The 20,359-nt window shown below is 47.1% G+C and overlaps 8 protein-coding genes across 8 annotated transcripts; 4 read left to right on the top strand and 4 right to left on the bottom strand.

Moving 5' to 3' along the window:
* Nucleotides 1–283: 283 nt before the first annotated feature.
* EURHEDRAFT_519678 (putative microtubule binding protein HOOK3) lies at nt 284–3,141 on the bottom strand (the record flags this gene model as incomplete). Its single annotated transcript, XM_040786796.1, has 7 exons — nt 1,544–3,141; nt 1,434–1,494; nt 1,301–1,377; nt 1,135–1,247; nt 703–1,076; nt 530–625; nt 284–475 (listed from the first exon to the last, which is right to left on the bottom strand). Exons 1-7 carry the CDS (start codon nt 2,923–2,925, stop codon nt 284–286), a joined length of 2,295 nt encoding a protein of 764 aa, XP_040643259.1. The 5' UTR covers nt 2,926–3,141.
* A 92-nt stretch (nt 3,142–3,233) lies between these two features.
* On the bottom strand, nt 3,234–4,194 carry EURHEDRAFT_407556 (uncharacterized protein). The gene is made up of 4 exons (XM_040780591.1): nt 3,963–4,194; nt 3,874–3,898; nt 3,800–3,809; nt 3,234–3,728 (listed from the first exon to the last, which is right to left on the bottom strand). Exons 1-4 carry the CDS (start codon nt 4,092–4,094, stop codon nt 3,623–3,625), a joined length of 273 nt encoding a protein of 90 aa, XP_040643258.1. The 5' UTR covers nt 4,095–4,194; the 3' UTR covers nt 3,234–3,622.
* Nucleotides 4,195–4,896: 702 nt separating this feature from the next.
* On the top strand, nt 4,897–7,293 carry EURHEDRAFT_407555 (putative mRNA cleavage factor complex component Pcf11). Its single transcript, XM_040780590.1, has 4 exons — nt 4,897–5,254; nt 5,359–5,778; nt 5,845–7,110; nt 7,168–7,293. The coding sequence occupies exons 1-4, from the start codon at nt 5,090–5,092 to the stop codon at nt 7,216–7,218; spliced, it is 1,902 nt and encodes a 633-aa protein (XP_040643257.1). The 5' UTR covers nt 4,897–5,089; the 3' UTR covers nt 7,219–7,293.
* Nucleotides 7,294–7,390: 97 nt separating this feature from the next.
* Nucleotides 7,391–9,177, top strand: EURHEDRAFT_407553 (Gfo/Idh/MocA family protein). The gene is made up of 4 exons (XM_040780589.1): nt 7,391–7,663; nt 7,729–7,749; nt 7,814–8,344; nt 8,422–9,177. Exons 1-4 carry the CDS (start codon nt 7,630–7,632, stop codon nt 8,994–8,996), a joined length of 1,161 nt encoding a protein of 386 aa, XP_040643256.1. The 5' UTR covers nt 7,391–7,629; the 3' UTR covers nt 8,997–9,177.
* A 541-nt stretch (nt 9,178–9,718) lies between these two features.
* On the bottom strand, nt 9,719–11,176 carry adk1 (adenylate kinase ADK1). Its single transcript, XM_040780588.1, has 4 exons — nt 10,822–11,176; nt 10,714–10,766; nt 10,494–10,648; nt 9,719–10,420 (listed from the first exon to the last, which is right to left on the bottom strand). The coding sequence occupies exons 1-4, from the start codon at nt 10,982–10,984 to the stop codon at nt 10,012–10,014; spliced, it is 780 nt and encodes a 259-aa protein (XP_040643255.1). The 5' UTR covers nt 10,985–11,176; the 3' UTR covers nt 9,719–10,011.
* A 525-nt stretch (nt 11,177–11,701) lies between these two features.
* On the top strand, nt 11,702–12,909 carry rpn8 (proteasome regulatory particle lid subunit RPN8; the record flags this gene model as incomplete). Its single annotated transcript, XM_040786000.1, has 3 exons — nt 11,702–11,885; nt 11,952–12,223; nt 12,301–12,909. 3 exons carry the CDS (start codon nt 11,702–11,704, stop codon nt 12,907–12,909), a joined length of 1,065 nt encoding a protein of 354 aa, XP_040643254.1.
* A 227-nt stretch (nt 12,910–13,136) lies between these two features.
* On the bottom strand, nt 13,137–14,021 carry EURHEDRAFT_511783 (uncharacterized protein; the record flags this gene model as incomplete). The annotated part of the gene is made up of 1 exon (XM_040785999.1): nt 13,137–14,021. The coding sequence occupies one exon, from the start codon at nt 14,019–14,021 to the stop codon at nt 13,137–13,139; it is 885 nt and encodes a 294-aa protein (XP_040643253.1).
* Nucleotides 14,022–16,882: 2,861 nt separating this feature from the next.
* EURHEDRAFT_407547 (uncharacterized protein) lies at nt 16,883–17,362 on the top strand. The gene has a single exon (XM_040780587.1). The coding sequence runs from the start codon at nt 16,950–16,952 to the stop codon at nt 17,346–17,348; it is 399 nt and encodes a 132-aa protein (XP_040643252.1). The 5' UTR covers nt 16,883–16,949; the 3' UTR covers nt 17,349–17,362.
* The last annotated feature ends 2,997 nt before the right edge of the window (nt 17,363–20,359 follow it).

The raw sequence follows: 20,359 nt of genomic DNA, 5'->3' as shown, positions 1-20,359 counted from the left end.
GGTAATTCAACAGTACATGTGCCACCTAAAATCTGTATATTACGAAGTGCTCCAGTGTATATGAGATACGAAATAAAAATTCTCAGCCCTCATTCTATATAGACATAGATCTCGGAGTCATAACAAAAGGTATACACCAATTCATACATATCTCCATAGATCTTTCCAACATATTAAAGCACCTATGACCAAACCAAAGCAAAAACAACAAAAAGGTGTATATTGCAACAAATCGCAGACGAATATAGATTCAAAGGAAATGGGGGAAAGAGAACAAAAGAAATCACCGGCTAGTAGCAACACCACTTCTCTGCCTTGGTAGCCAGCCCTTTTGAGCCTCGGCCATACTGGACCCATGCCGGTATCTCGAAAGCGTGACATTGTTGGTTTGAATACGGCACTGAAGGTCAAACCAAGCAGAGCTCATAAGTGCCAACTCCCGAGTTTGGCCGTCAATAATCCTTTGGAGTTCAAGCTGCGTAAAGACGTTAGTGAATGTGCCCAACTGCCTACAATATCACCAGCCTACCTCGCGTTCTTTGCTGATGCCATCATCCGTGTGTTCCTCGAAGTTTCGAATACGTTCCCGAAGGGACTTGATGTGCTCGTTCTGTTGCTCAATGTACTGGATGGTCATGAGATGTCAGCAAGGTTCAAGGACGGCCAATCAATTAAGGGCGAGAAATTTCGCTTGCTACTGACCTCTGCACGCTGGGCAAGTCGTTCGATATTCTTATCGATCAATTCGGCGATTTGTCTTGCGAGTTCAACGCCAGAAGCTTCATTGTCGCTGCCGTCTTGCGCAGTAAATTCGGAAAGAAGCTTCTTCATTTCATTGATTGTCTCCTGATCTTCTGCGCGCATTTCAGACTGTTTGTTATCGAGCATTCCGCGCAATTCGTCCCGCTCGGCGCACGCCTCCCTGGCCAACACCTGACTGGCCTCAAGCTCAGCCTCGAGATGGTGTATTCTCTGTGTACGCTCATTCCATTCGGTCCGCAACTGGGCCAATTCGGCAGAGTTCTGCTCCTTGACTTCGTGGACCATGTCGACGTTTTCCTTGTTTGCCAATTCCGCTGTAGTCGTGTGAGCAGGAATACAAAAGTCGATTTATATTTTCAAGGGATGACGTACCCTCTGCATATGCGTTATCTAGCGCTTTCTTGGTTGTACCTAGGGCGTCTTGAATCTCCGCAAACTTCTTGAGTGCTGTTGCGTAGTTATCGAACAATTTCCAGTATTCCTCGCTGTAGCCCATGTTAGCAGCGAGAGGGGGAAGCCAAAGGAAACGGAGTCATACTTCTGGGTAGAATTGGTTTGCGCAAGCTGTAGAGTCTGGGTAAAAGCTTCAGAGAACTTCTCAAATTGGGAAACAACCTGAGGCGTAAAGATTAGTGCTGTGGCCTGGTATAATTTCATATAGCCTGACTTACATGCGCCGAAGGTCCCTTCAAAGATTCGACTTCTTTTTTCAAGTCTTCGTTCTCCGTTTTCCTGCCAAGGGTCAGTCCAGTCCAAGCTCGAGATGCTACAAGATTCATACAGTTGAGACTCTTTGGCACCGATATCTTCAAAGTCCTTCTGCAAATTCCCTTGCAATTTCGGTGTTTCGGCACCAGGGGTAAGAGATGGGCTTCCGGGAGAGCCTTCCAGTTCCCGGATCCTCTCACGCAGCTCGCTGATAATCTCATCGTCCCTTTCGCGCTGTTCATCTGCACTCTTCAGACGCTCACCAAGTGCGTGGTTGTTGAATTCCAGGCTTTTTTTGAGGTCTTGGATTTCGGTACATTCCTGTTCAATGCGAGGCAGAACCTTCCTGTATTCCTCAAGTTCTACTTCGCGCTCAGAACTCCATCTGTGCTGGGAATCCGCATCCTTCAGCTGCTGCTGAAGGTCCTTGATCTGATTCTTAAGTGCCTGGTTTTCCTTTTCGAAATCTTGACTGGCTTGCAGTTTCTGGCGATACTTTTCCGCAGCGTTGGCCTTGCGAGCCAACTGATCCTTTTCCGTCTTCAGTTCGTCGTAGTCATCCTGCAGCTTCTGGAACCGTTGATTCTTCACGCGCAGAGACTCCACGGTCATCCGTAAACTATCCAATTCATCTTGGGTCGCCGCGAGTCTCGCCTCCTGCGTCGCGATGAGGTCTTCCTGCTGACGAGACTTGGACTCTAATGCCTTGGCGTTGAAACCGAGATCACCTTTCCCGGACTTTAGCGTCACCAGGCGATCCTCCGTCGAGGCCAGACGGTTCTGCAGGGTATCGTTATTCTCCTGTAAGCGCGCCAGGCGGTTATGCAAGTCCTCCAGCGCCTTTTCCAGCTCTTTCTTCTCGTGTGTCAAGCGGTCATTTTCTGCGATCACCTTCCCCACTCGTTCCTCAAACTGCAGTTCCAGGTCGACCGATTTGACTCGTTTCGATGGGTCTTCCTTATCTTCGTCCGCAATGTCAATGGGCTCGTGCTGACCATTATGTGCTTCCTCGATGATATCCTTGAGACCCTCCTGCGTGGGGGTAGTCAGGTTCTGAAGCGTCTGCACGTACGTTCCGGCATTTGGAGAACTGATGGCCGCGATTAGGAGGAGTTTCAGGAGCTTGTTGGTTTCGCGGATGGAGCTCTTCTCTGCGATGGCTTCGAGGTCGGGGGAGGGATCGAGACCCGAGGGCAAATTGTCATCATTCTGGTGTCGAATATAACTGATTAACAGCTTATGGATATGCTTCAGGTTCTGCCATTTGGCCACCCAATGGTCGGGTGGGTTCCGCTCCGGTATCTCGTCGAGGAAGTATTGGGGGTCGATGTCCTGTAAGACTTCCCAGACTATGATTCCGTCGGTCAGCTCATCAGTGGCCCGCAGCGTCTTCCCAAGCGAAAAGCTGTTGATCCATTCCAGTAGGACTTTGGTGACTGTAAGTTCTGAGGCCATACTGGACGGGTGTACTGTGGTGCGAACCCGAGGAATGTTAACACGCGCTACTGGTGGGTTCACAATTGGGTGTTGTAGATTGTATTGAATATTTTCCAGGAGCGCATTCCCTTTAGGTTTAATAAAAGAGAGAAAGACACGGGATCAATTCAATTTAATCGCTCGGGCAAAGCCCCATATATAACTGATTAATGTTATGTTCCTTTTCGCGACGGCGAAGTTTCAAGGCGGATCCACGCTAAACCGCACGCGCATTTCCTTTTCTCCCGAGGGGTTTAACTTCTACGGTTGAATAGCCTACTACATGCACCATCGAGAGAAGGAACAAAGAGCTAAACAATGCTCTTTTACTTTGTTTCATGGTTGATTCCTTTACCATTATCAGGAACTTATCAATGACAAACATCCGGTTGAAACATTAAAGAGAAACAAGAGGAAATCCCCAGACGCCACCCACGGCTCCTCAGTAAATCAAAGAACATTTCCCAACACATATTACCCAATAAATACGACCAAAAGAACTGGAACTTGCGATAAAACCCAGGCATATTCGATATATTCACCGTTGAACCTCTGGAAGACTTGGAGTCTCAAATATGAAGGAACGTGACGGGGAAACCGCTGACCGTAACGGCGACGCCCTCATGCGGGAGAAACATCCCTTAGTTCCATTACCAGGACCCAGTCGTTTATTGAATTAGTTGACTGTGATGACCTGGTCGTCTTCAACAAATGGCTTATGGTTTGGAGACTGGTCGCTGAAACTGGAGACAGCATTGTCCGGAGCATCCGCAGCGAATCCCCTAGACGGGGAACATCTAGTGTCAGAGCTGCAACTTCAATATTATCGGATCATGAATGATGGAGGAGTTACCTTAGAGTTGCTAATGAGAGTCAAGGATTAGCTTCATGGGTTTCAAGGGCATGTGGAAAGTGATAAAGACTCACGGTAGTCATAAGTGATAGAGCCACCCTATAGCAGCAGAGAACGAGTCAGCCCAACATATGCATAGACGCAGAATGCAAAAATATCATACTGCATCAGTGATAAATTTCTTTCCATTGTCAATGACTGACGGCGGTGTGCCTTTAGGATAGTAGACAATGATGGATTTGGCCATAGCCAGCGGTAGAAGGCCGACAAGCGCAGTTGCGAGAGGGAGCTTCATTTTTTAGTCGTTTCTTTAACAGAGTCAGTTGATATAAGAATGTATTGTATCCCTGTATGTTATGGATAGAATAGAGAGGAGACTACTGCAGTGCTACTCCTGTTGGATGTACAACTATGCAATATGGAACGACCAACTGCGTCATATCCGCTGACTCAGCACCTAGGTCTTGGCGCTCTTTTCCTTTTTCTCTCTCGTCTTCACCTCCACGCTTGCGGCTTTTCTTGTCGTTGTCTTCTCGACTTGCCTCTACAACACTCTACAGCGCGAATTACGCCGGCAGCTGGCTCTCTCGATCTTTCGGCTTGCATCAATTGATAGGGTTCCATTTTACGAGGATCTTGGTTCCGACATTTCCTGAGCTCAGTTTCGACCTTTGTTCTCCCCTTCCTCGCTTCGATACCCTTATCAGCCAGCTCCCATCCCCCTAATAACTAGTGTTATTACTATTGGGATCAGGATCAGCTTCGTTCTTCTGTCTCTGCTACTTGTGGTCTACTGGAAGGTTCAATCAGACACGTCTAGTGAGGTAGATATATACTGTTGAGGAAGAAAGTGATCGCGGGTTTTATCTTACGTTCTTTTCTGCGTTTCTCTTCCGTATTTGCGTTACTGCTCTTGGTCGAGGATTTGGCACCTACGTCGTTCTCTTCTTGTTGTCTTGAGACTCGCGAAGATAGCTAGCAAGCATTTTACAAGTTCCGACACTTTTCCCATCTCTTGTACTTTCAGGAGACTGCTTCATTTCTGGCAAAAAAAAAAAAAAAAAAAAAAAAAAAAAAAAAAAAAAAAAAAAAAAAAAAGAGAGAGAGAGAGAGAGAGAGAGAAACAGAAAAGAAAAAATATTGACATTTGAAAAGAAAAAAGGGGGTGAGAAAAGAAGAAAAGCAAGAAAAGACCAGAAGAGGAGGATAAATCCAATTCCACAGGACACTGACAGCCCCTGACAAGGTTCTGATATTCTGACTGCTGTACAGCTGCTATCATTCGCCATCATGTCTGGACTGGCTTCTGACGAAGTAGCTGAAGACTACAAGAACTCCTTGGAAGACCTCACCACCAACGACCGCTTTCAAATCAGCAATTTGACGGTCATTGCAAAGGAAAACACAGAACATGCAATGGCCATCTCTCGCGTGTTGGAGAATCATATCCGAACAGTAGGTGCTCATGCTCTTGTTTCTTCGATTTGTCTTGTTTCTGTTTATGTCCCTGTAGTATGCTTGGTCGAATGGCTTCTAATCGTGCTGTTTTCTTGTTGTAGACACCACCTACGCAGAAGTTGCCTGCTCTATATGTAGTCGACTCAATTGTCAAGAATGTAGGGACTCCCTACACTCTATTCCTGGGCCGCAACATGTACCAGACGTTCATGAATGCCTACACCTTGGTCGACTCACAAACTCGCCGCAAGCTGGATGAAATGCTCAAAACGTGGAAAGAGCCGGTTCCCGGTTCGTTGGACACAAGACCGGTCTTTCCTCCAGATATTACGCGCGGCATTGAAAGTGCCCTGATCAAAGCGAGAACAGCCGCTCTCCAGCAACAGCAGGCCAGGAGTCATCAAGAAATCCGAACTCGGAGCCGAGTTGCAACTCCTCCTAACTGGACTAACAGCCCGACAATGCTCCAGAATGCTCGCCACTACCCTTCGAATGGACAAGCCCCCGGTTACCAGTCTATGGTAAGCTTCATGTCGATTTAAAGCGGTGTGCTATCCTGTACAATAAGGACTAATGAGATGGACTAGGAAAACTCATACCCCCTGCGATTCACTCCGACTCCTCAGCAATCCCAAGATGTCGATCTAGCGGCGTTAAATCGAGACATTGAGTCTTTGATCGCAGCAGCCCGCGGCGAATTTACCAACAACCCCCTCGATCCTTCTGTACAGCAACGATTGAAGGCTCTGCTAGATTTACAGGGTATTCTGCAGCGCCAGGAACTGACGCAAGAGCAGCTGAGACTAGTCCGAGACCAAGTCTCTGCCTTGGGTCCGAAGCCGGTGTTACCGACTACTCAGGCCGTTCCTCCCATCCCGGCAGTTCCAACACCAGCTATGGCAGCTGCGCCGGCTCAACCCCTTTCACAATCTTTTCAGCAACTTTTGAACCCAGGGACATTGGCGGGACTTATTAAAGCAACAGCAGCACGCCAGCAGCCCACTCCCCCACCTGCGAACAGCATGCCTCAAATGCCGACAGGGAATAGTACTACGCAGCCCGCTGCCGCATCGACTCCCGAAAATCCTCTTGTTGCGGCGCTGAGGGCGCGAGGTCTTCTGCCAGGGAGTTCTGCTCCTTCGACCGCGCCGACACCGAGTATTCCCCCTGCATTTCCATTCATTGTTCCTGGTCAGGTTCGATTCACGCCTCCTGTACAAGCCCCACAGGCTATGAGTACCTCAGAGAATTCCATGGACGTGCAGATGAATACTGCGTCTATCAAAATACCACGACATGGTTTGATCACTAGTCTCTACGAAGCAAAATCGAATCGGTGCGGAACATGCGGTCGTCGATTTTTTGCAACGGAGGAGGGGAAAGAAAAGAAGGCACGCCACTTGGATTGGCATTTTAAGACAAACCAACGAATGGCAGACGCTGCCAAGCGGGCTCAAAATCGCAGTTGGTATGTCGATGAACGGGATTGGATCAAATCCCGAGAAGTCGGAGATGACCAGAGTCTCGCCGATGCAGAAACTTCCGGAGATAGTGTAGCCGGTGCCGACGGCAGTTCGGCAAAGAAAGGGCCCCCAAAGCAATGGATCCACGCCCCGAACGATGCAACTTTGCGAAACACGCCATGTCCCATCTGTCAGGAGAAGTTCGAGTCAACGTGGTCCGAAGAAGTCCAAGATTGGATCTGGCAAGATGCGGCCAAGGTTGGGAATCGTGTCTTTCACGCCAGTTGCTATTCCGAAGTTACCAAAGATGGGCCAGGCCCTGCTGATGGAAACACGCCTATAGGGCGCACTAGCACTCCGGATTCTGTGCTTGGCAAGCGGAAGGCAGAGGTAAGATTATCTCAAGCGATCCGCTTCTAGTCCAGTTTAGCTAAGCATACATCACAGGGCACTGACTCTCCTGGGCATCATGTTCGAGTCAAAATGGAACCCGTTTGATTGGACTGGGAGTGGTTTGAGTACATTGGGGTCATTTTTTCTTTCTACTTGTGAAGCGTGCATTTAGCGGGCGCCTGTTTTTTTATTTTTATTTTTATTTTTATTTTTTTTTTATATAACATCAGTAGAGTCTTACTCTATCTTGTTTTCTTTATTCTATGGCAGCATAGTAGTAAACATACATAATGCTACATATATCCCAAAACAGTACATTCGTTTTTCTTCCATCTCATAAGGTTCTTTCAGTAGTGACGTCGGAAGCGGGGATTCTTTCCCCTCTCCACTCGGTGAATTAATTCAATTGAGTCCAGGTACAAAAACTAACTCTTCTCTCTTCGTCTTCTATCACCTGTCTGAGCTACTCTTCCAATCTATCTTCTTCTATCATATTTGATTCTCCAAACAGTCACCATGGCACCATACAATGTTCGGTGGGGTATTATGGGTATGCGGTCGAGTTTCCCCGCACTGTATTCCCGAGCTGACCAAGGGTTCTTTTTATGAGCATAGCCACAGGATGGATTGCCGACGGTATGTGCTTCAAGATTCCCACGGGCGAGAGCGCTCCTTGCTGATGAATGAATGACGTACACAGTCTTCGTACGAGATCTCCTAAACGACCCTACCCTCCGAGACGCCTCGGACGTCTCCCACACAGTCACGGCCGTCGCATCCTCTTCGTCCAAGGAGCGTGCGAATAAGTTCATCGCCGATACAGGAATTCCCGGTACTTGTACCGCCTATGGAACATATGAGGAACTCGTGGCCAACCCGGACGTGGAGGTGGTGTACGTCGCTACGCCACACTCGCACCATTATCAGAATGTGATGCTCGCGCTAGGAGCCGGAAAACATGTGCTGTGTGAGAAGGCTTTTACCGTCAATGCGGCCCAGACGAAGATTCTATGCGAAACGGCGCAGAGAAAGAACCTGTTCTTGATGGAGGCTGTGTGGACTCGATACTTCCCGCTGAGTGTCCAAATTAGGGAGTTGATTAAAAAGGGAGCGATTGGCGAGGTTTTGCGTGTGATGGCGGATAACAGTTTTGGAGATGATGTTGAGGATAAATGGGGAACTAAACACCGGATGGTGAACAAGGATCTTGCCGGGGGTTGCTTGTTGGACTGTAAGTTTTTTATTCTTTAACCTTTGGTGGCTTTTTCCGTTCCAATAGAAGTCGGATGCTGATTATTGCATTTAAAGTAGGAATCTACTCATTGACCTGGGTCTTCCAAACCCTTTACCACACTCTTCCTCGAGAACAGCGCAAACCCCCCTCGGCCGTTTCCGCACACATGTCCCTCTACCACCTCACCGGCGCAGACGAAGCAACCACAATGCTCCTTAGCTTCCCAACCTCTACCCCATCCAACAACCCTCATCCGGGTCGGTCAACAGCGGTGGCCATGACGAACCTTCGGGTGTCTACAGACCCAGACGAGAAGGGTTCCAGCCGTCCCACGATCCGCATTCAAGGAACCAAGGGCGAAATCCAGGTGGAGGGCCCGGCATTCCGACCAGAGAGATATCGTATCATTCCCAAAAAGGGCGAAGGCGAGATTAGGGATGTTGAGTGCCCGTTCCCTGGCAATGGGAAGGGCATGTACTGGGAGGCTGATGAGGTTGCGCGTTGTTTGCGTGATGGGAAACTCGAGAGTGATACTTTACCTTTGGAAGAGAGTATTGTTATCATGGAGGTCATGGATGAGGTCAGGCGGCAGGGGGGGTTGACCTATCCTGAGAACATTGAGTCAACTGCTTATCCTTTGCAGCTATAAGTTGCACTCAAATGTGTAACGACATTCCCAGAGCAAATTTGGTTTCATGCACTACAAGTACAAAGTAACTAAGGCATAATGCTTGAAGATACAAATATGAGATAATATATGTAGTGGTTCAAAACCATTACTGTAATACATTAGATGATACTGCACCTTTAACAAAGATTTTTCTTGATATATAGACAAACGCACCTCTTAAGGCTGCAATAGGGAAATTGTAGTACCTTCCGTACTTCACGGGCGACAATTGCGAAACGGCTTTGTTGGACGGTAAAAGAGGCCAGCCTGATGAAGGAAACGGGACAGGGCGCTGCAGGCCACAAAGAAACTGAACGAGAGTCAATCACGACCGCTGCAAACCACTCATACTGGTTTTTGTATCAATTGGACTATCGACATAAGCTTCCTGTGTCAAGGGTTCAGGCCACTTCTCCCACAAAACTCCGCGAGACGACGATTGGCGGTAGTCAACCGGATAAAAGAAAGGTGAAGCAGTCCGTTAGGAGCAGTCGTTCTAGACATCTTAGAGGGTTCTTCTGTACTAATCTAGTCATGTTAGATTAGGGCTATACCACTCATAATCCCTGTATAGCGGTGTGTAATTGTTGGTGCTTCGGGCCAATTCTGACAACCATAATCCTCGTAATATGCCCGCGAACTAGACGACAGTTGGTACTTATTAAAATCGCAAGTATACAATATTAAGACGTATTACGGATAAGGATTTGATGCACTGTCCACGAAATGTCGACACCCTAACAAAGTGGACACTACTAGAAGCATAACTGTATAACTTGGTTTCCACAAAGTGGATACTATACATAACGTTGGAATTCCTGCCAGGTGTCTATTTACCATGGTATAAGTCGCGACTTCTATTCTTCATCCATAAACCTGCATTCATACATAACCGTGCCCAGTTGGTCCCAACTCTTCTCGTGTATGATTTTTACATCTCTAGATTATGAGGGAAGCACCACGAAGCTCAATTTTTCTTTTCTTTTTTTTTTTTTCAGTTCTTGTGGAAAACACCGAGGAGGCTCTTCCACACTTGACCGGGTTCCTGGCTGGCATCAATACCTCGCCAGATGCCGGTCTTCTTGTAGTAGTCAGCAACCGGGGTAGTCTGAGCGTGGTATGTCACCAAACGCTTGTTCAGGGCGTCGACGTTGTCGTCGGAACGTTGAATCAGCGGCTCGCCGGTGACGTCGTCCTTCATGTCCTGATTGGGAGGGTTGAAGATCTTGTGGTACGACCGTCCAGAGGCAGGGTGGACCAGACGGCCAGTAATTCTTGCGACCAGAAGGGCATCGTCAATCTGCAGCTCAACGGCGTGCTGGAGCTTCTGGTTGCGGTGGTTAAGCATGTCATCCAGGCGCTCAGCTTGGGCAACGGTACGAGGGAAACCGTCCAGGATAAAACTGCATGTTTAAATATCTGTAGTCAGTGATATTTATCCTATCGTTTCTCTTCCGCAGAAATTTCTCCACGCACCCGTTCTTGCACTCAGCGTTGTTATCAAGCTCGCTCTTGATCATATTAACCATGATATCATCGCTAACTAGACCACCCTGGTCCATGATCTTCTTAGCCTCGCGTCCCAGGTCGGTCTTCTTGGCGACTTGTGACCGCAGCATGTCACCAGTAGCCTATGCACGAAAGAGAGGTCTATCAGCGAAAAATCGGATGAGAAATGGGCAACGGAACGACTTACCAAGTGGCATGCACAATACGCTTCCTTGAGTTTGGGGGCCTGGGTACCCTTGCCTGTTTAATAGTTAATGTACGCCATACCTCCCCAACCAAAGAGAAGTCCTCTTACCGGCACCGGGAGGTCCCATCAAGATAATGCGCATCTGTTCCGCAACGGACTTGGGCTTGTTGGAGCCATTGCTGAGGCGGCCTTCCAGATCCTGCACTCGAGCTTCAAGCTTTCCGACCATATCCTTCAGGCTCGAAACAGCCTCTTCTGTGATGGGAGCCATTGCGATTTGTGAATATTAAGAGAAACGAAGTATGACGTTTCAAGAGAAAATAATGGAAGACAAACTGAGAGCGGGAGAAGAGGAGAGTTTATAGGCAAGAGAACCCCAGAGGCTGAGAGCTGAGACGGGGGAATGGAAGCGACGGAAGTAGGGAAGAAAAAGAGTCAAGTTGGAGATGGGCTGGCTGGTGAAGAACGGGGCGGAAGACTAACCGCCGGACCCTCCGAGGTCCGCTGCCGTGGGGGAACATCTACGGGAGTACTTACGGGAAGTAATTCTGCAAACAGACTACATGGGCTACATGGTATGTGCTACTGTATAGTTATAATGAGTATTCAATTGGATCGAATGCATATACTACTCTGCAATTTCCGTCTACAATCAAATCCGATGGCCCGCACGAGCGCCCGGTTCGTACAATTGACGGATCCGTTCTTGACAGCCACGTGATACACCGGTAATGACGCCTCAGGCATATAGAAACATGTGGCTGGTAAGTGTTGTCCGCCACTGTGGCGCAGTGTCTCTGCGGAGCTTCCCAGCAAGTCCAACAGCTTCATTCATCGTCATCACGCCAATTATTCCATCGCTGGCCCTATCTTGTCTTCTCCTTCTCCCTTTCCTATCTCGGACTCTGACTACTCATCATTAAATCTCTTCCTTCCTTCTCGCAGATTCCCCTTTTCGTCAGTCGTCTCTATTCACCTCGTTTCCGCCATGCCTGCTACCACGGCGGAGACCCTCTCCCTCGTCTCGAAGACCGTCACTGTCGCTCCTCTCGTTCTTCTTTCCGTCGCAGATCACTATGGACGTACTGCCAAGGGGACTAAAAAGCGTGTTGTGGGTGTGCTTCTAGGAGAGAATACTGGCCAGACGGTTCGGGTATCAAACAGCTTTGCTGGTGCGTCGTGTTCACACGCTCCCCCCAAAACTATCTGTTACTGACGAGGTTATTATACACAAACAGTTCCGTTCGAAGAAGATGAAAAAGATCCGTCGGTTTGGTTTTTAGATCACAACTTCATCGAGTCCATGAGGGACATGTTCAAGAAAATCAATGCTCGTGAGAAGCTTATCGGATGGTACCATTCGGGTCCGAAACTGCGTGCCTCTGACCTGGAGATCAACGAGTTGTTCAAGAAATACACACCTAACCCCTTGCTGGTTATCGTCGATGTGCAACCGAAGGAGGTTGGCGTCCCTACAGATGCCTACTTTGCTGTTGATGAGATTAAGGATGTGAGTTGTTCTATGTTCTATGACGCTATTATTCCTTGTATCCAGTGAAAATGCCTCTCTAACAGCCGGGTTGCTAGGATGGTACTACAACTTCGCGAACGTTCGTCCATACCCCATCTGTAATCGAGGCCGAGGAAGCGGAGGAAATTGGTGTGGAGCATCTTCTTCGCGACATTAGAGATGTGGCCGTCGGAACCCTTTCTACTCGGATAACTTCGCAACTCCAGTCGTTGCAGGGATTGCATTTGCGACTCCGTGACATCGGCCAATACCTCCAGAAGGTCCTCGACCGTGAACTTCCTGTGAACCACGCTATCCTGGGTCATCTCCAGGACGTCTTCAACCTGCTTCCCAACTTGTCGACACCATCCACAGGACCACGGATCAGCGGTACGGAGACACAGACTGAGAACAGCGAGCTAGCACGGGCAATGAGCATCAAGACCAACGACCAAATGATGGCCATTTACATCAGCAGTCTGATCCGCGCGATCACGGCGTTCCACGACTTGATCGAAAACAAGATCCAAAACCGGCAGCAACAAGAAGAGAACGAGTCGAAGAAGGAGCAGGAGGTGAATGCCATTAAGGCTGAAAAGGAAGAGGGTGCAAAGAAAGCCAGTGGGGCAGGGAATGGCGAAAAGAAGGAGCAGGATAGTTCCAAGGAGAAGTCATCTAAGAACTAAGGGATGTGATGCAGGTAATCTGAGGTTTCTCCATGACTCCGTAATTCTATGGCTGGATCGGACAACCCAATCGATATTGATAACGAACCATTTAGAACAATTCAATCTTTGCATTGGAATGTACATTATGATTGAGCGGTTATTTTTGCTTTCATCCTGAGATAACTTTGGCATTTCGATGTATCTTGATGTATGACTTAAATGAAGGCATGCTGCAAGTAGATGGATCACCCACCCCAACCGCCGCACCAGCCTGCCAGTTCTTTTGCACTGACGCGGTATGATTCTGCGCCTTCTCCTATTCCAAACAAATTCGGACAGCGAGCGAGTATAAAACAGGCCATTAGATGTTTACAACTGGGCGGAGACAATTTAGTAGGACCATGAGTCAAAGTTCCTCCAAAGCGATAGGTTCTAGTGCATCCTTGTCCAGCGACACTCGCAGAATTCCCATACGTATAGTCGTCATCACTTTGATCATGATGGTAATTCTCATTGGAAGACGCCTCTCCTCGAAACGCAGAAAGAATAAAAGTTGGACACGTGCAATTCCATGCACTCAGACGAACTTCGTACCCTTTTACCCCTTCGTGGCGAGTAGCTGTAGACGTAAAAATGGAAGCAGAAGAAGACGCAGATATGACAAGGAACACATCCTCGACTGGCTCCTTGCCGGAATTTACCATAAACGGGGCTTGAGACGAAGATAGCCCGTGGGGAAAAGATGAGAAGGGGAAAGGCGTGTCAACTTCAAGATCGCATGATTTTTCTTGGTTCCCTCTTACCAGGCGTCTCACGAGGCCTCGGTCTAGGATGTCGAGTGCAAGGAGTAGTTCGTTGGGGAAGAGACAGTGCAATGCTAGCATTAATGGCCTGACCTGGGAGGCCTGGGTGTTTGAGATGGTAGAAAAGGGGTTTTGCTGCTGGTCATGCTGGCAGTGGTGGTTGTGGTGCTGATGCGGTGTCGATGATATTTTGTTGAGTTGAAAGAAGATGCGCTCGACAAATTGGACAGGCGATGAAATATGTTGGTTTCGAAGTTCAGGATCTTCATCCTGGACCGTATCTGGAAGAAGCTCTTCTTCCTCCTCGTCACTGTCTGGAATCTCCATGGTACATGGTTGTTGTGAGTTAGATAATAGTGAACTTCCGCTATTTCACAAAATGATGCTCTACTATAATACAACATGGAGATTCAAAGAGGGGAAGAAAGAAAAAAAAAGTCAACTGGTTCAATAAAATGTGGAAAATCAAACACTATACACCTAAATTACTAGTAACTATCAAAAAAAAAAATTAAAAAAAAAAAATCTATAACTTCGCTTTACTGTTCTCCATACCGACATATCACCGTTTTTGCCCCCGACCTTCGAGGGTTTTTAGGTTCGTACAGTGCATCAGACCCGCACGGCGCGTTCGTTTTGAGGCTTCCTTCGCAGCAGTTCTTGGTTCGGTCTTTCGCTTTCTCGCCATTTTCGCATCTGCAATCTCTGCAAGCGCCCTTGCTCGCTTTCGAGACCCACTCAAGGTTAGCGATTTGCTCCCTGATCCTTCAAAAATCTCATCTGTCGATAATGTGAACTTCATTTCCAATTCGATATCTTGGTCTTTTGGTTCAAATCGTGTCCCCGCGAAGTCGTGGTATAGGTTGAAGATGTGTGCCCACGGCATGGCTGCTCCTTCAGGCCAGATGGTTTGCTCTAACCTAACCTGATTGCCATTATTAGCTGGTCTTGCATGGGAAAGTTTGCCTTCGGGGGCAGGTTTTGCGGCAGGAAATTCAGATATCGTGCAGATGGCGGATTATTGGATGGGTAAGAGGGCTTGCTTTGCTCTCGGCCTCTCACCCTTCGATATGCCAACAGGTAGGCGTCTCGGCGATTTTGTTGTGACGCGAGGAATTAGTTTCTTCCAAGGGGGTTGACTTAAGGTCATCGATCTCCGTCCATGGCTAGGGCCTTTGACTGCGATAGTATAGTGACCTTGGAAACTCGTTCCTTTGTGAAAAACAACGCCATAAAGCCCATATTCAAGCTTTCCTTTATCCTGTAATTCCTCAAATACACCCCTCCGGGACGAAAAGCCTATATTTGAGTTGGACCTGCGTGTTGACCGTTTGAGTGTCTCCGTGAAACTGCACAAAGAGATTCTCCGGTGAGCTTGCAAACCAGTCAGTCTGATAACCAGTCTTCTTCTGACATTCTTCGCAGCTAGCTTTTATATTAAAATTCGTAAATACTCCGATTGAATCTTCAACCGTAATGGATGTTCTATTGCTCGGGAATGAGCCTAGAAGAATAAGAGAAGAAGTCTTTGTGGAAGTACCTATTTGTTGGCATATTCCACAAGCATCATACTTGACTTTGATGACCTTGAACAAATGACCACGGCCTGCATTGCTGCAAGATATGTTTTCAAAGGTTACTTACTATTGGACATCTATAGCATTATAAACTATGTTGTAAAAATTTCCCAAAAACTCAGGTACATCATACTAACCGGTGTTGTAACTGGGGTAGAGGCTAACCATGATATTCTAGAGAATATTCATCCGTTCTTCGTGCTCCTTGCGAAGGCGGCCTTTGGACCAATATACCTGTGTAACCTCATATAGCCTACAGAGGATGCATCCCTCACCATCCAGACTTTTATGCTTGTGGTGGTTTACGTAGGTATAGAGCCAGTTGAATAAGATGGGACTATGGACGAGTAGTGTGATCGTGGCCATTCGGAAGCAAAGATTCCCGGGTCTTTTTAAACCTTCGGTTGAGAGTGTTATCGAACGGCTTGACATGAGGCTTCCAGTTCGGCAAGATCGCACATTGCTGTTGAGTGAGAAGTTAGCAGAGAGCTAGCAAAGTCAATCTGAGATGTGACATACCTCCCCTTGAGACCTCCCTCTCAGGGCATTGTTCTGTTGGACGGACATTATCTGTCTGGTTAACCTGTCAGAGCATTGCTTCCTAAAGAAAGCACAGATTAAAAGGGACAATACATAGAAGTATCGGGGGTTACCAGACAAGTTGGAAAGGTCCATTACGAATTTAGACTCTATCCGTAAGCCATTAACAGCGAATTTATCACTAGAGATCTATCCACTGCTTGATATATTTCCAAATTCGCCTGTGGTCTCATAGTTTAGTTGACAAAGGAGTAATGAGTTATGCAACAGTAGAAAATTGGTGTTCTTTGGAGTCGTTCTTTGACCCTTCTCTAGTATGCCAATTCTAGAAATCCAAAGAAACCCATAACAATGGCGCTGAGAAAACAAAGAATACAGATGATATCTTTGACAGCTATTCTCGGTGGAATAAAGAATGGGTTTTGGCAGGGAATTGAAAGAAGAGTGTTCTATTTCGATAACTCTCTGCCCTCGGTAATATTGTTGCGTTAGGTACTCGAGCGAGACCACACCCTACACTCACTATGTCTTTGGACATCCCCCTTAGTACATCAGTGTACATAGTACTCTCTACATGCCCAGAGTGAACAATCCAAATGAGAGGTCACTTTTACAAAGTTCTACTTCGTTTATCTTTCCTTTCTTGGATAGCAAAAGTTCCATGGAATCCAAAGCATCCAGACCACACAAACCAGACTTACTCATAAGTTAGACTCGGTAGTACTGATAGGGGCTAGTCTCATTATAGACCAGAAAGGAATAATGGATCAGTGATACGCACAAGCAAAAGTTCTGCGAATAGGGCTCTTTCCCCCGAGAAAGTGAGGAGTAAATCGTCAATTCATGAATCACCGGTTGCATTGTGATGTGGCTCGGGACATCAACCATTCATTTGTCAGGAGTCAATGGTTGTCCATCACACCTCATCACTTTTCTTTCATTGGGCCTGCTGTGTTGGCTACTTGCAATACGAATCACTGTCGCTGAGAACTTCCAGGATAGTAGTAATGATAATAACAGGGCGATAATATTCCGAGAGAAAAGACCTTCCTCGCGAGTCCACGGACAGTTGCAGCAACCGCCCTGTTGTTTCACGTTGTTTGGATGTGGAGCAAACCAGCCCAAGCGCTTCCCTTTAATGAAAGTCCTGTCTATTCCTCCGGCTGCTGTTACTGCTTCTGCCGCACAAAGGAGAAGTCTAGCCCAGTCGAGAACATTGATCCATTCCCCTCATCCTTCTAGGCAGTTTCAACGATGGGCCGGAGCGTGCTGCCTGTTTGCCTGTGTGTTTGCACGAAATACCCTGTATGCTGTACACCGTACAGAGGACGTACAGAGGGTGTACGTACTCCGTACTCTCTGTGCTCTGTATGGAGCACACTCGCTCCGTGCCCTGCAGGGATTTGTTCTGCCACTGGGCCACAGTCATCATAACAAAAAGAATGGATCGGTTGGCGCTGAGTCAACCGAAGGCAGCGCAATGGCACACGCACTACAGGTACAATTTCCGGGCATAGTATCACGATCTGGCGCGTGAAGTCCCGTTTTCCGCCATGAATGTACACGAAATAAAAAGGTTTCTGCTTGATTAATGCATGGAATGAGATGTAGTTGATCGTAGAATTAGGGCGATCGACTTGTCTGATCCACATGTAAAGCCGAGGAGAAACAAAATATATGCACAAGCACAGGGCATAAGTACTCGGTACAATCCTCGTACTTCGTACTTAGTTCTTGAGAGTCCTTCCGGAAGGAGAAAAAGCGAGCTAGGAAATTAAGATGAAGGCAAGATGACCGAATGATGGACCCGGGAATTAATCTCTCTTGGGAAAGTGACAGGTGAGTTCCCTGCCGGATAGAGTACCCGTATCCTCAAGTCTCCGAGATGAGGCCCTGCAGTGATTACGCAGCTATGTAATCCACGATGTTCTATTTTCAGTACGGAATGATGATCCAATCTGCTTTGTTATAGCACAAACAGGTAACACAGAGAGAGTAGTACTCTAGTCTGAAAGGAATACGATGGGAGTACATAGTAGTACAGAGCATTGTTGGGCAGCAGTCCTTTTTTCTTATGAAAACACATAGCAACAGGGCCACTTTTCAGTATTGCCACGAACGATTGGAAATCCCGAGACGGTTTCATCCGTATAATATCCAGGAAATAATATACATAAGCGTGCTAAGTCGCCTGTTGTTTTGTCGTTCGAGTCATGAGACTCCACTTTAAGTCTGCAGACCGCGTGTCGTGTTGTCAACGGTATGTAATGGCCATGATAACATCGATATACTACTACATACTATAATTGAGTTTAAAGGTAACTTTGGCACGAACACATAATTAAGTTATGATACATTGGCACTGAACTATGCTGCTATTAACAACGCTACCATGTACCATGTATATGTACGCTGTTCTCTGTACCCTGTACAGTCATATGACTTGCCGTAAAAAATACTACTGGAACCCCTGGAGCGAGTGGGTCCCACATGTTTGCCAGTCGGAAAATTTTCTCGCCCTTCCCTGCCAGACGATCAGCGATGATTGTGCACCAGGAATAGACAGATAGCGTATTACTACGGAGCACGAAGTCCTCGTACAGTCCCACTGGTTCTGTTGGTCCAATGGTGTCGGGTTCGTGACCTGGCAATACTAGCCGGGATCACGCAGAGTCGTTCTGCGATGGATCAGAATCCGTCAATTTTTCTCCTTTTGAGTGGTTAGGGTTACGTTGTACATGGTACATATACACAAGCTTGTATGTTTACTCAGTAGTACCGGTAGAGTTTCGGCTTTTGGACAGCAAAGAATGAATGACTGAATGATGCAGCTCAACGTCTCCCGCAAAGATCATCCATGGGAGGAACACATGTTCTAGGCCCACGGCAGGCCTTGCCCACCGCTATTTTAAAAGAGAGTCGTTTTTTTTTCCTTTTTTTTTTTTTTTTTTTTAAAAAAAAAAAAAATAAATAAATAAATAAATAAATAAAAATTTTTTTATTTGCCATCGCACAAGCCCAACAATCTCATTGTCTGTTCTCGACAGGGTGCGAGGCCGGAGAACTCCGAATTTGCCTAAGCGTGAGTATTCTTACTTTGCAGATAATAATACTTACACATATTCCGTACAAGTAACATGGCAGTCAAAGACCATAAGATGAACTCTCTCGGTTCGATGGAACGGGATTCCTGGAACAGTTTCGGGTCACCGTCAGACGATCTAGAAACGTTCGTCATCATTAAAAAAAACAACTAGCGATTATGACATGGCACTTTACAAAGTACAGCTTGTCTACTAAGTTACTTCGTATGTACTCTGTACTCCAAAGTACTACTCGATCAAAATGCCTTTCACTCCTCAGCGGCCTTGACCATTCGAAAGCTAGGCCGACCGACTCTGCCCCACTGGTGGCTGTCAACCCCAAGTTCCGGTGAGTGACGATTGGTTTATTATTCCCACTCTCCACCTGTCTACCCCACCCGGAACAAATAATTTTTTGCATGGACGGAGCATTCTGTCCCCCGTAGCCTGTAAGGGATGGTGTATTGTACTGTAATATCATACGTGGTTTCTGTCTGGTGGTCTCCACATAGTCTCCACAGCTCCCTAGGTAATCTTGCAGTTTGGCGGGAGCCCCTTGTCACGTCTCCACAATCCGTCGCCGCCGACCGCCCCGTCGTTCGAAGACGAGCCGTGGTCCATTTCAGGGACTACGAAATAGTATCTCCCGTACAGAATGCCGAGGTAATACCACTTGTAGGTACGGAGTACAGAGTATAAAGAGACGAGTTAGCCTTACGAGAAAAATAATAGAGCTTATCGCTTAACTCTATACAGTATAGTCTAGAAACCCTAAATATCTGTATGCGTCTATCCCTCGTATCGAGATGACAGGGCGAATAATCATAATTATACTGAAAGCATCCGGTGGGCTGCATTTAGCCACGGGTTCGGCGGGGAATAGCATTAGCTATTGAATGACAGAAATACTATTATCTGGTTTGGGCAACTCCAAAGACACTCCAAAAAAGAAAAATTATACATAGTACGTCGGCATGCACAGGTACCTAGGTACTTCATCCTTCGATTCCAGTACTACTCCGTACTACTCGTAGTAAAAGCAGACGAATCCTGTTGTACTACAGCATTTCCGGTTCCAGGCCCGAACGATCAACGGGTCCCAATTTAACCACCCGGAGAAATTGAGATCGTGAACGTTCTAGACAGTAGCTAGACCGGGGAGGTTAAAATGACAGCACCACACGCTCTGTACAGAGCATTCCATACGTACATGGCAGATTATCGAACCCCCTTCTCCCCCTCCTCCCAAAAGAGCACATTGTAGGAGAACCTGCTGGATCAAAACCGGTCTGTGACTCTCCATGTTGATTGGCTGGATAGAGCTCGAACAAGAATCACGTCGGATGAAGATATCATTGTACGACAGGAACCGGCCGGAGGTTTAAAGACGATGCAGTACGATTGAATGCGTGTTCATCGGATTGTAACGCGACTTCCGTTGTACTACATTGAAAGAGGAAAAAAA

Source organism: Aspergillus ruber (genome assembly GCF_000600275.1).
Source record: "Aspergillus ruber CBS 135680 unplaced genomic scaffold scaffold00001, whole genome shotgun sequence".
NCBI lineage: Eukaryota > Fungi > Ascomycota > Eurotiomycetes > Eurotiales > Aspergillaceae > Aspergillus > Aspergillus ruber.
Note: the sequence above shows the minus strand (reverse complement) of the source record. Positions and strands in the feature narration are given on the sequence as shown.